Source organism: Tympanuchus pallidicinctus, unplaced genomic scaffold (genome assembly GCF_026119805.1).
Source record: "Tympanuchus pallidicinctus isolate F22 unplaced genomic scaffold, pur_lepc_1.0 scaffold22, whole genome shotgun sequence".
Taxonomy (NCBI): Eukaryota; Metazoa; Chordata; class Aves; order Galliformes; family Phasianidae; genus Tympanuchus; species Tympanuchus pallidicinctus.
In genome coordinates, this window is record NW_026294739.1 from 27,447,165 (window position 1) to 27,459,876 (window position 12,712).

Sequence of the window (12,712 nt, forward strand, 5' to 3'; positions counted from 1 at the left end):
CAACCTCCATGAGATTAACTCTTCGTTTAGTGTATTATGCTGTACAGATCAAGGAATGCTAGAGCCACTGTACAGATTAGGTACTATTAATTATTCTTCTGGAGGAGACTCAGGGAAAACCTTATTGCTTTCTACAATTCCCACAAGGAGGTTGCGGAAAGGTGAGGGTCAGCTTCTTCTTCCAGGTTACAGCAATAGGATGAGAGGGAATGGCCTGAAGCTGCTCCAGGGAAGGCTCAGGTTGGGTATTAGGAAACATTTCTTCTCAGTGATGCAGTGGCACAGCTGCCCAGGGAGGTGGGGGAGCCACCACCCATGAAGGCGTCCCAAAGCTGTGGGGATGTGGCACTGAGGGACAGGGTCTGTGGGCAGGGGGGGTGAGTTGGGCTGGACTTGGTGATCCTAGGGGACTTTTCCATCCTTAACGATTCAGTGATTAGTGATATAGAGTAGTTAGGCCCTGGAACAGGCTGCCCAGGGAGGTTGTGGATGCCCCATCCTTGGATGTGTTCAAGGCCAGGTTGGACGGGGTCCTGGGCAACCTGATCTGAATGTGTACGTTTGGTGGCCCTGCTAGGCAGGGGGGTTGGAACTACATGATCCTTGAGGTCCCTTCCAACCCAGGTGATTCTGTGATTCTGTGATTCTGTGATATAGCCTTTGTGAAGCTTTGGCACTGAGGGGAAAGGTCAGGCTTCAATAACCATTGGAGACTCCCCGTTTTAAAGCACCCTCACAGAAACAAGCTCTGATCGAGTCCTGCTGCAGAGGGAAAAGGGAAGGCAGCACCTTCCGGGCACACAGCCCAACACAGCCCAGCAGCTCCACATCGCTGGTGTTCACTGAGACAAACTCAGCATCCTCTAACTCACACCCCGCACCCCGACGCCATCTTGTGACTCGGCACTCTCCCACCGCCCCTGGGAAACTCCATTTCCCGTGAAGCCCCGCGGCAGGGTGGCACTCCGGGAAGGCGGAGCGGAAGGCCGCGGGTTCCGAGCAGGTTCGGGCGGGACGGCGGGCTGCGGGGCCGGGCTGTTCCGAGCACCGCCCGACCGAGGGGTGCCGGGTCCCGCGGGTCGGTTCTGACGGTGCGCCGGTCCAACGTGTGCCTCGGAGCCGGCTTTCCCAGCTGTGAACGGCTGGACGCGAAGCGATCTGAGAACTCAGATTGGCGTTAATGTGTGTTTGTACTGCGTCTTCCGTAGGTCAATCTCCTGAAAAGGCACCGAAGCGAAGAGGATGGAAGCAGGAAGTAGCGCCAAGGAAGCGGTGCTGATTACGGGAGGAGGTGGTTACTTTGGCTTCCGGTTAGTGCGCTGGAGAGCGGCGACGTGCGGATCAATGGAGCAGGGCGGGCGGTGGGGCGGCGGGCTGGGACCTGCGTCACCCCGCCCTGTGCCTGTTGGTCTCGGCTCCCTGTCGGCAATCGCACCGCTGCGTTTCTGAGTGCTTTAAGCGAATACGTTGCTCTGATGCCATGCGTAACTTTTAACGGGGCCGATCAGCTTTGTGATGGGGATTTAGATTACCATCGTTCGGGTACCTCAGATACCTCAGGGGACAGAAGGAGAACGAGCTGGGTTCTGCCAAAGAGCAGCTGAAAACACGTTGGTTTTGTTCAGAGCTTTCCCTACTGGCAGTTCACCCACTTCGTTTTGCTTTCCTCTAGAGACTGAGGAAACATTTCTAAACCTTAAGCTAGGCAGTTGACTCATCACCATAGTAGATGGCTGAACTGAGTGCAATTAGGAAAAAAAAAGGTATTGAAGTAGTTAAAGGGCTTCTCTTATCTCTGTTGAAGTGTTTTATGCATTTATGTATATAACATATGCTTTCTGTCCTGTTTTAGTTTAGGCTGTACCATATACAAAAAGGGAGTTGATGTGATTCTCTTTGATGTCATGAAGCCTCTTCAACCTGTGCCAGAAGGGATAAAGTTTATACAAGGGAATGTCTGTTGTCTGGCTGAAGTGGAAGAAGCCCTTAAAGATGTGATCTGCGTGTTCCACATCGCTTCCTATGGAATGTCTGGCAGGGAGCAGTTGAACCGAAAACTTATAGAAGATGTTAACGTGAAAGGAACAGAAAATGTCATCCAAGCCTGCAAGAGTACAGGAGTGTCAAGTCTGGTTTATACAAGTACATATAATGTGATATTTGGAGGCCAGATTATAGAAAATGGGGATGAATCTCTGCCTTATCTACCTCTTCACCTCCATCCAGATCACTACTCCCGGACCAAATCTTTAGCTGAAATGAAGGTGCTGAAGGCAAATGGTACTGAGCTTGAACATGGGAAAGGTGTATTGAGGACTTGTGCTCTCCGACCAGCGGGCATCTATGGGCCAGGAGAGCAAAGACATCTTCCAAGAATAGTTAGTTACATTGAGAGGGGACTGTTTAAATTCGTATACGGAGATCCTCTTAGTTTAGTAGAATTTGTACACGTTGACAATCTCGTTCAGGCTCACATCCTTGCCTTTGAGGCCCTCAAAGCCAACAAAAAGCACATAGCTGCAGGCCAAGCCTACTTTATTTCAGATGGCAGACCAGTAAACAACTTTGAGTTTTTCCGACCACTAGTAGAAGGTTTGGGATACAAGTTCCCAACCTGCCGCCTTCCTCTGTCACTTGTCTATTTTTTTGCATTTCTTACTGAAGTAGTTCATTTTCTCATAGGCCATGTTTATAATTTTCAGCCTCTCCTCACTCGCACAGAAGTTTATAAAACCGGTGTCACACATTACTTCAGCATGGAGAAGGCCAGGAAAGAGCTGGGGTACGAGCCTCAGAAATACAGCCTGAATGAAGTGGTTGAGTGGTTTAGATCTCAGGGCTGTGGACCAAAGCCAGGGAAGTATACCATTGCACATCTCCTTAGGGATGGAGGACTGCTCTTGCTGTTGATTGCTGTGCTCGTCTCGTGGTTTCCATCTGCAGTTATATTTTCACCCTGAAATGAAACACTGAGTGTGGAGGACAGGATTTAGTTATGTTGCATACTCTTTGTTTTCACAGCGAATTAAAAAAATACATATGTTTGTACTTCTTGGGTAAATACCTTTAACAGTTCTATCCCCAGTGAATAGAATGGTGGAGCAAAAACCTTTAATTTTTGTAACATATCTTATAATTCTTCTTCAAAGTAAAATTGATCAGGCCACTAAAAAGTTAACTGTACTACTACAAGCAGCGTGTTATTGTCTGGTGCAGTGGTACCCTTAAGACTGACCTTTTCTACCCAGTAGCATCATACTCTTGGTCCACACCTTTTATTCCTAGGAAGTTTGTGCTATATGATCCAGAGGGGAAAAAACTTCTACTTTCCATCTTGAGTGCATATATGCCTAACCAATAATTTGGCTTTAGACAATAAATTATTGTTATTTTTTAAATGAATACGTTGTGGTGTACTTTTCTGAATAAAGTGTGTTACATCTAATACACTTCTGGAAAATGTACAGTTGTGTACCTCAGTTGCAGCTAAGTGCTTGAAGCAGCACAGATCTGCAGATTTTCTAACTAAATATTCCTGTTGAAGATGAATGAGTTAGCTAAAGTGTATTATGAAACAGCTGTGATTTTTCCCAGCATTACTGAACGGTTAAATAATCATATTTAAAGGACTCTTGTTAAGTGATTACACTCATATTCCATTCCTTATAAAATTTTTATAGCCTCTGATAACATTCCTTTAGTGCTTGATATCATTACAACTTCAACTTTATAGCAGGATGATAAACCAAAAGAAACTAAATGTAATGGTGAAGGGGCAGCTCAAGGCAGCACTCACTTTTCTTCCCCCCTCTGTAACAGAATAAACTGAGGCAATGTTTGCATCCTAGGAGCGTTGAACTCCTTTATCAAAAGCTACTGCGCTTCCAGCAGATAACATTTCACTACCATACCGACTGCAGAAGGGTCACTCACAGAATCCATTAATACACATCATCGTAGTTTGCAGGAAGATTAATCCTTCATTTTAATAAAAGATGGAAAAAAAAAGTGACCTCACAAAAGCTGTGGCCTGCTGTTCTAGAGGGCCACACTTTTCAAATGAAAATCACTGGTTACTTCCTCCTCTCCATCCTCTGGTTCTGATGCAATGCTAGCAAAAGTAAATTAAGAAATTTTAATGCTAACAAAAGCAACAGAAAAAAAGACAATGTACAAGAATGCAGATGCCTGCTAGCTACAACCATAACATTGGTATTTCACGCTAACTCTTGTAAAAAGCAGATCTTTTTAAGATGTAGAATGCCACTCCTGTGCCCCAGAGGATTTTTTTTTCCTATTTGCAATACTTTTTTGGAAAAAAAAAAGAAGAAAAAAGAAAAGGAGCCACTGCCATGCATACTTATCTTAATGGTGGGGTTGACAGAAAAAAATAATCTATGAAAGTGTCCCAAAGTGTAAACATGCTGTTAGTGCTGGCTGAGGTGAAAGTCCTGATAACTGATTATGTACAAAGAAAAATTGGGACGGGTGGCAAAGACACAAATACCAAAACTGAAGCAGCTCAACCTCCTGCAGAACGAGCACAACATGTGAAGCTCTTCATCTGTCTGGAGTCAAGGACAGAACTCTTCACTGATAACACAGCAAGAGGTGCTATTTTGTCCTAACTGCCCATAACTTATGCTTGAGCACATGGTACTAAATCAGCCCTAGTTGAGAGAAACAAGCAGCCACTTGGCAATGCCTACCCCAAACCAAACAGCAGCCTATTTGGCTCCATCTAGTAAACAAAGCCAGAGTCGTGTTTGCTTTTCAAGTAAACTACAGAAGAGGTGAAGGATACATTCCCTGTTTTACGTTGCAAAATGAAAAGAAGAAATGTAAGGTTTCAGGAGTTACTTTAAAATTACTTACTCTATGAGAATTACATAAGACTTAGGTGTGCACAAAGCTAGTCATGGCTGCTCTAAGTATTTTTAAAATGAGAATTATTTTTCTGTTATTACTACTTTTATATCAGCGACTGAGAAGATGAAGGTAATTCAATTGTTTTGTCTGTTCCAAAACTTTATCTATTATTTGTTTTCCTGAAAGTGAATTACCAGAAATACACCTCAAAACTCAAAAAGCAGAAATGAAAGTTTGCTAGAGCTGAGTTATTTAGCAACTGGTAAAAAGAATGGTTCTGATGTTTTTAAATATCTCTTGGCAGCTGCTCAATCTTGCATAACGCAGCATGTCAGCATAAAACTAATGCCTGCCAGATGTACATGAACGACTTATGATGTGTGTGTATATATATGTTTCAGAAGTTTAAATGTCAATCATCCTTAAGTAGTATGTTTTTTTGTAGCATCACCTCCTAGGAGACCCTACCAATTTTTTCTTTCATTTCTATCACTAATTGCCACATACCTGCAGCAATACAGTGATACCTCAGCAGCATAAATGCCTCATAGATGCTTGATTCCAGCTCAACATATACACATTTTTTATTAGAAGACTGAGAAAAATTTGATTCCCAAGAATCTCAGCAAAACAAAAAATCACAATACAAAGACATCATGCCTTCACCCAGAGACACTTATGCCCATGCAATTAAGACACCCTCATTAGCAGAAAGTGTGTTAATACAAATTTACTGTGAATGACGGTTCCAAATGACTACAAATTCCAGCTCTGCCTTCTTCAGACTTCATTTTTTGAGCTGATACAAACCTGATGCTCACTACAGCTGAAGTATCTACCTGTTAGTGAAAAAGGTCAGTTAGGAGTTGCATGTTAAACATGATCTTTGGCCTTTTCCTTCTGCAGTGCTTGTTTGTATCCAGATGAAGTGCAACAATAATGGCTTCATGAAAACGATCATTAAGTCAGTTCATCTTAAAAAATACAGAAATGCCCTTCCTCCAACCTCTGGTGCAACACAGCGTAACGTTCCAGCAGACCGCTGTTCAATTAGAACTCATGCACACCACCTGGAGATTTGAAGTCAAGACATTCAGTAAACCACGCTTTAATGAAGAGGCTTCTGGGATCATTCACATCACTGCTATCAAAACGTTTTTATTAAAATAAGTTATTTTAAGAATTCAAAATAGTTTCCATAAGAATATAACAATTCAACCGATAACATTCTTATAAATGATTTTCCTCCTAGATTATAAAATTAGCATGCACATTCAAACCTTGTTTCGTATTAAAACAGCTGCAACTGTGAAGAAGTTGCTTGAGTCCACTTTGACAAAGAATTGAGAGATGGGCCTTTGGAGTTAAAACAATGCAAGATACAAGAAACAGTACATAGCCTTGCCTAACACTCAAGTCAACCAAGCAGCCAAAGCAGTAATTTTCTTCTGAATGTAACATGTTCATATACTCAGGGGAAAAAAAAAGTCTGTGAAACTGAATGGATTTTCATAAATGCCAAGGAATACCTCTTATAACTTTAAATATGATGTTTGCATGCAGAATATACACACAACTTTCTGAAGAACTCTTAAACATTTGCACAGCAGCAAGGAACTTCCTACATTCATCATACAATAGTTGTTCTGGGTCAGGTATAGAATAAGGAAAGTAGTTGAGCCAAATGATTCACCTGGGCCATGTGGCTATGTCTGCTCTGGAACTGAGCTAGAAATAATAAAATTAAACCACAGCAGCCTAGAGATCTAGAAGTTGGTCTCCCTGAGCATTAGCATCTTGTGGTCCCCTACTTTCTGTAATCAGTACAAGCCCAGCTGTTATTCAGCTACCTAAAAATCCTGTTCCACCTGTGGAAACAGCTTCAGGACCTTCCAGACACAACTTTGGACCACCTCATCTGACCGTCACTGACAACACTGTGTTCTCATTGAACGCGACACTCACTGGCTGCTGAATGAAATATATAGCACAGAGACTGATTGTATGACACACTAAAATATGTCCTGGAAAACAGTACAAAATGCATGTGCACCAAAGGTCCTCACCACCCACAGCAACTGGATCAGCAGGTAAGCCCAGGTTTGTATGGCAGGCTAAGTTATTGCTGTACCTCTAAAATCCACAGTTGATGCCCTCCCCACCCCCCCCCAAAAAAAAAAGAAGAAAAATTGCATTCATCTAATCCTTGGATGGACCAGTTGGAACTGGTGACTGAAGAGATTTCAGGCAGGAAGAAGAAAAGAAAACCCTTGAATTACCTTTAACTTTGTCCTCTCCTCTTTTTCAGATGGCTGATTGGTATTTAATTCCTTCGTTAAAAATATCTAAAGACAATCAATTATGGGATGCTATAATAGCATTTCCATCTCAAGATAAGTGAGACACAACTCTTTTTGTAATAATTAAAACCTCAGTGGACTTCCTCAAACCATCAGATGTGAATAAACAACAGCATCAATCAAGCACACCTTGAAACAACAGAATAGGGAGCGAGAGAAACCAAAAATGGCTGAGCCATCTTCATCACACCAGGAATCCCAAATGCATGCCAGTTTTCTGTGATGAGAAATACAGCATGATGTATGCAAAATTTTATGATTCAGACAGTCATTTAGACAGAACGTAACTCCTGTGCACAGCTGTGAAAGAAATTCATTTATAAAGACAGCAAAACTTCACCCATGTAGAGAGAAAGGAACCAGGAATTTGAGAGTAATAAGATAGTGCTAGCACAAAGAACTGACATGCACCCAAATTACCATAACTGGTTTTAAATATGCCATTCAAGGGCTTCCATTTCACTACTCCAGTAAAGCACACTTGCTAATCTACTGAGTTTTCGCATCTGTAGCTCAATGTTCTTCACTTGATTAAAGATGTAAGACTAATGTACCTCTATATTTGTGCATACTATCATTCTTGGATTAGATGTATTTTGGTAAAAGAGTCTACATTTACAGAACACTATCATCTGATGCTATCATCTAAGTAGGACTGCAAGATTAAAAATGGACAGTTCATTAAAAAAAATCATTTCTAAGCACATTAGCAGCTGAAAGGGTTTGCAAAATGATGCTGTATCAAAGTAAGTGCTTTTCAGAGTTGAAATGCCTTTCTGAAAAGAAAAAAAAAACAAACATAACAAAACACCACATATTTCTTAGCACATATTTACATTAAAAACTTTCCCTCCAATACCTTAATTTAGGAACACAAGTTCAGAGGGGCTACAAAAACAAGTGCACACACTGTTCTCTTAAACCTTTCACAAGGAAGCATCCAAAGTCAAAGAGAATATTTGATTTCAACAAAAGTAACATATTATCTGCTACTCAAGAAGGGCACAGAGAACTACTATTAAGAGACAATACAGTATGAGCTATTAGCTGCCCAAAATTTTTTATACAGTATCAGAAGTACAATCCATTGCCTAAGGTAAGGTAATATACATTTAAAAAAGAAATGTTGGTGCAAAAGTGCTTTTACAGCATTTAATAAATTAAAAACTCACTACCAGTTAATCTTAAGGAGCCAGGTTGTTAAAGTGGTGTGATTCCATGCATGCAAATTGTTGTGAATGTCTTATCTACACCCTGTGTACACAGACACCATGAACAATTTAAACTTGCACTTCAGGTATTGATAAGCAGTGAAGTCTATGCAACTACCCACCTTCAGATTCTTTCATATACAGGAAGCCTGGCCTGCACAGAGGTACTGGCCAAACCTTGTACAGAATATAAATTATTTGGAATTAATACAGTTTTTCTTATAACAAGAAATTAATAAGAAAATCCATCTTCCCTCCTCTTCTTCCTCTTCGATTCATTCAGCACGATGAGATCTTCACAGAATAGAATGACCAGGATAAATTAATGTCTCTACCTGAACTGCTCCATAAAGCATGCATCAAAGAATGACTGTTTTAAGAGTAGAATTTGCTGTTACTGACTTTCTTCTCCCTTAATCTTTTAGGGAAAAGATGAAAAAGAAAAAAAAAAAAAGGAGTTAAGTCTCCTTGATATTTCTCAGAGGGGAATGGTTTACTATGTTCTTTCAATGTCTAAGTAATGTATCAGCAACAAGGACTGTACATTCTTTTTCCTGCAATAGATGGGATTCATACAACTGTTCAGCACACACAGACACACACACAAAGGTAAAAAAAACTATTTAAAGAAAAGTCTTCGTCCCATTTCATTATCTCAGAAAGGCCTAAAGATCTACTCAATACTTCCACGTGGTCACCTGGTAAGGAAGCCTCTCTCTTCCTCCTACCCAACCCAAAGCTGGCAGCAAATGAGACATACCCTCCCCTCAGCTTTGGATAGCACACTGACACTTAACTGACAGTTCTGTGGTCTTAAAATTGTTCTTATCTTTTGCAGTATGTGTCTCTGGAAGCATGTTGTTTCCACATATTTAATACACTAAGGACACCACCAGGGACATAATCTTAACAATGTAGGAGAGGTGGTTTATTTATTTGGCTATATAGAATGTATTTCCAAGGTTCTCTCCTAGAAAGCAGGATAAAAGAACATAAACTCACAGGATTACACTGTGATTACTGAAACCAGGATTTCACTGAGCAGACATTTCACTGAGTCTGCTGGCCTCTAGTGGTTTGCAGCCCTGCCTCACGTCAGATATGCTAATCCTGCTCTGACTATTCTTAGATGCTTGTTTTAATAAACCTGAGATTTTCTTAACATTAAGCCATACTTAGATGGAGCTACCTTGGAAAGAAGAATGATTACCGACCCACCTCCGGTTACATGTGTCTTGACACATCTGTAGTTTATGTTCATTCACATTGAATTCTCTTAATAATGCATCTCTGTTAGGATTCCTTAAGTTCATATGGGTATCATAAAGGAACAGCTGGTTATTAACTTCCTCCTGGCGCTTCCGAAGTTGCCGACACGAAGAATAAAGCTCTTCTTCATATTCCTTTGAAAGAATATTGGAAATCAATGTAATAATGCTGGTAATCAGTGAATGTAAGAGATACCCAAAATGATACAGAATCAACAGAGTTCAGGGGGCTATTTTGTTTTCCTGAACACATTCCATTAGCTTTATCTGGAGATAACATTTTGGAAAATATTCTCCCATAACAAATCATGTCAGTGTGTTGAGCAAAGGACAGCAAAAGGACATCACCGTGGGACATCAGATTATGTGCTTTAAAATACTTTTTAATTTTGCTGTTCTTGCTTTTGACAGCTCCACCATATCTGTGCACTAGGTGACATTAACAATCTTGGTGCTTTCCTATTGAAATCCAGACTACAAGTAGAAATACTGATGAGTAAATAGGATCTCTAACAGCAGCAAGCACCAGATGACCAAGGGAGGACACGTCCTTTGTACTAAGGATCTATGGCCATTTCATGCTTTCAGAGGAACAGACTAAGTATTTGAAGATTAATTTACAGGGGGTCTGAGCTTCTGTTGTATGTGGCCCACATTCTAAACTCCATGGAGCCATGGAGTTTTACAGTTAAAGGAACAAGATCCTTTCCTCACCTTTCTTTTTCCTCCCAAAACAAATTCCTACAGTTCCCTGGTATAGGATGAAGCAAATAAAAGCTAAAGAGATTCACACACTTTCTGATGCAAGTGAATCAATTTTCAGGCTAATAATACATGCTTCTAAATGTAAAAATCTCAGTGTAACCAAGTTTCTACAATGTCAAGAAGACTGGTTAACTTGAACAAAAACTGCATGAGGCCCTACATAACAGGGCTTATATACATATATACATGCTTACGTTTGCTAGATTCTTGCTACTCTGTTCCTAAGGAAATTTCACAGCCATTCTCATTCCCCTTTATAACTGTGTTTTTCATCTCCAAGAGAATACAGATGGAATCCTGTATATAAATAGGCCTGTTATTAAATTACACCATTTTGTGAAGGGTCATTACCACAAATAAAGAAAAAAAAGGGCAGAAGAACAGATGGATATAGCCCTGATCATTCCTGATGCTTCTTGAATGATCTGGCAGAACTTCCAGAAGTTGATTAACCATGGCAAACCTTGATTTGCTACAGACTGCCAAACAAAAGCAAATTTGTTTGCAAGTTCTCCTGCTACTGCATTACCACCAGAAACATCAGACCTTGCAAAAATACAGAGCAATGCTGCATCTTCCCTTGGCCTAACAAACTGAAGGTGTTTCAAGAGTGTGAAATATGCTACCACCAAAGGACTTAGTGCTGACAGACCAGGAGACACGCTGCTGCTATGAACAAGAGATACACTGGCCCCAGGCAAAGAATGAATTTCTGAAGAGGAATCAGCAATATATCTAGCACCATTCCCATGCTCAACATTAGGCAACAGCAAGTTGTTACCAGTTTTCTCAGAGGCAACAAGCCAGAAAATATGTAAATATATGAGTTTATCTGGTCTCCTGGATCAGAGTCATGTTCATGGAATACGAACATTTCAAATGTTATCTTCATGCCTCTCTTTTCTTTAAACATACACTCTTTGTCTCAGCTCCTAGCCTTCTCCTTCTCTCAGCTATGGCTGCCAAGAGCTGATTACACACAGCCGTATTACATTATGTGTTTATTAGGTGGCTTTGCAAAAATCTTAACAAGAATGTTTGAAAAAGGCTGCCACTCCTCCGTGAAGAATGTGACTGAGAATTCAGTGATTTCCATTTCAGTGTCCGTAACCGTAGGGACAAATCTCTCCAGAGACGTAATAACAGTATGTCCAGAGACATACTGTTAGCAGAACCTGGTGTTTTAATCATGAAAACTAACACATATTGGTGTGAACTACAGCATTAGCTGAACGATTGTGAACAACTGCAGATGAGTTGCACTTCTTCCTCCTCCTCTGAATATGAAGGGTACTGGAAAGCACCCAGAAATCCTCACTTCCCAGAAGCACTGTAAAATTTCATTACTTGTTCCCTGTGCCATTGTATTTAATAAGATACAATAAAACATAGGTTCATATATAGTTATAATTGAATATTTAGTTATATATAGTTATATTAATATATAAAATATATAGAATAAAATATTATTGACATATAAAGAGAGTCTGAGAATAAGCCTGCTTTAAATTAACATAGAAAGGAGCATCTCTGAAGCACCAACAAATGCTCTTCACAGACCAGGTATTTGAATGTGTGGTTCCATGAGCAAAGGATGCATCATCATCATTTTTCCTTGAATGTGTAAAAACACTAACTAGAATTTCAATAGGCAAAAAGCCTGAATTTCAGAGGTGAAAGCCTGAATTTAGCTAGCTAGCTCTGCATGGCATCAGTCAGTTAATAGGGGAAATGCAACAATCATGCTGGTACAGCAAAAAACAATGGAGGTAATTAGGCTTTGTTTGTGCATTATTTATTTTAACAAATGAGTAATTTGTCTCCTCAGTGGGAGAGTAGCTCAATTTGCATTACTGGTCTTCCCCAATACCTAAAGAAGAAAAATCAGATAATACCACACCATAAACTGAACAAAAACCTAAATCCTTGTTTCCTGGTTTCCACAAAGAACTGCTAACACATGCTGTGAGTGCACAAAACAAATGAGAGGTTCTCACCAGAACTTGCTGCATTTCACAGTGAATCAGAAGTGAGGCTAGCTCTATGTCTTCACTGTAACCATTCTTGAGAGGAACTGATCTAAAACCTGAAAGAAAAACAGAAACTAAGCAAATACAAAGAAGTACTAGAGTCAAGGCCATCAAAAAATGGTGCAAGTGGGCCTAAGGACCAAAAGATCCCTCACTGTTCAAATGCTTAACTGCTGAGAGCAAGCTTTCTTATGTGAATTATGTGAATT

At 40.5% G+C, this 12,712-nt stretch overlaps 2 protein-coding genes across 5 annotated transcripts in view; one reads left to right on the top strand and one right to left on the bottom strand.

Moving 5' to 3' along the window:
- The first annotated feature begins 904 nt into the window (after window positions 1-904).
- Window positions 905-3,445, top strand: SDR42E1 (short chain dehydrogenase/reductase family 42E, member 1). 4 transcript variants are annotated; one of them, XM_052685886.1, is made up of 3 exons: window positions 905-1,003; window positions 1,209-1,310; window positions 1,853-3,445. In XM_052685886.1, the coding sequence occupies exons 2-3, from the start codon at window positions 1,243-1,245 to the stop codon at window positions 2,958-2,960; spliced, it is 1,176 nt and encodes a 391-aa protein (XP_052541846.1). In that variant the 5' UTR covers window positions 905-1,003; window positions 1,209-1,242; the 3' UTR covers window positions 2,961-3,445. The 4 variants fall into 4 exon arrangements, with proteins under 4 accessions (XP_052541846.1, XP_052541847.1, XP_052541848.1 ...); XM_052685887.1 differs by having other exon boundaries at window positions 987-1,078; XM_052685888.1 differs by lacking the exon at window positions 905-1,003 and having other exon boundaries at window positions 1,109-1,310.
- Window positions 3,446-6,007: 2,562 nt separating this feature from the next.
- Window positions 6,008-12,712, bottom strand: part of PLCG2 (phospholipase C gamma 2) — a 57,750-nt gene continuing 51,045 nt past the window's right edge. Inside the window, 3 exon segments of the mRNA XM_052685879.1 lie at window positions 6,008-8,858; window positions 9,659-9,843; window positions 12,471-12,559. Coding sequence (XP_052541839.1) covers window positions 8,816-8,858; window positions 9,659-9,843; window positions 12,471-12,559 — 317 coding nt within the window. The 3' untranslated portion in view covers window positions 6,008-8,815.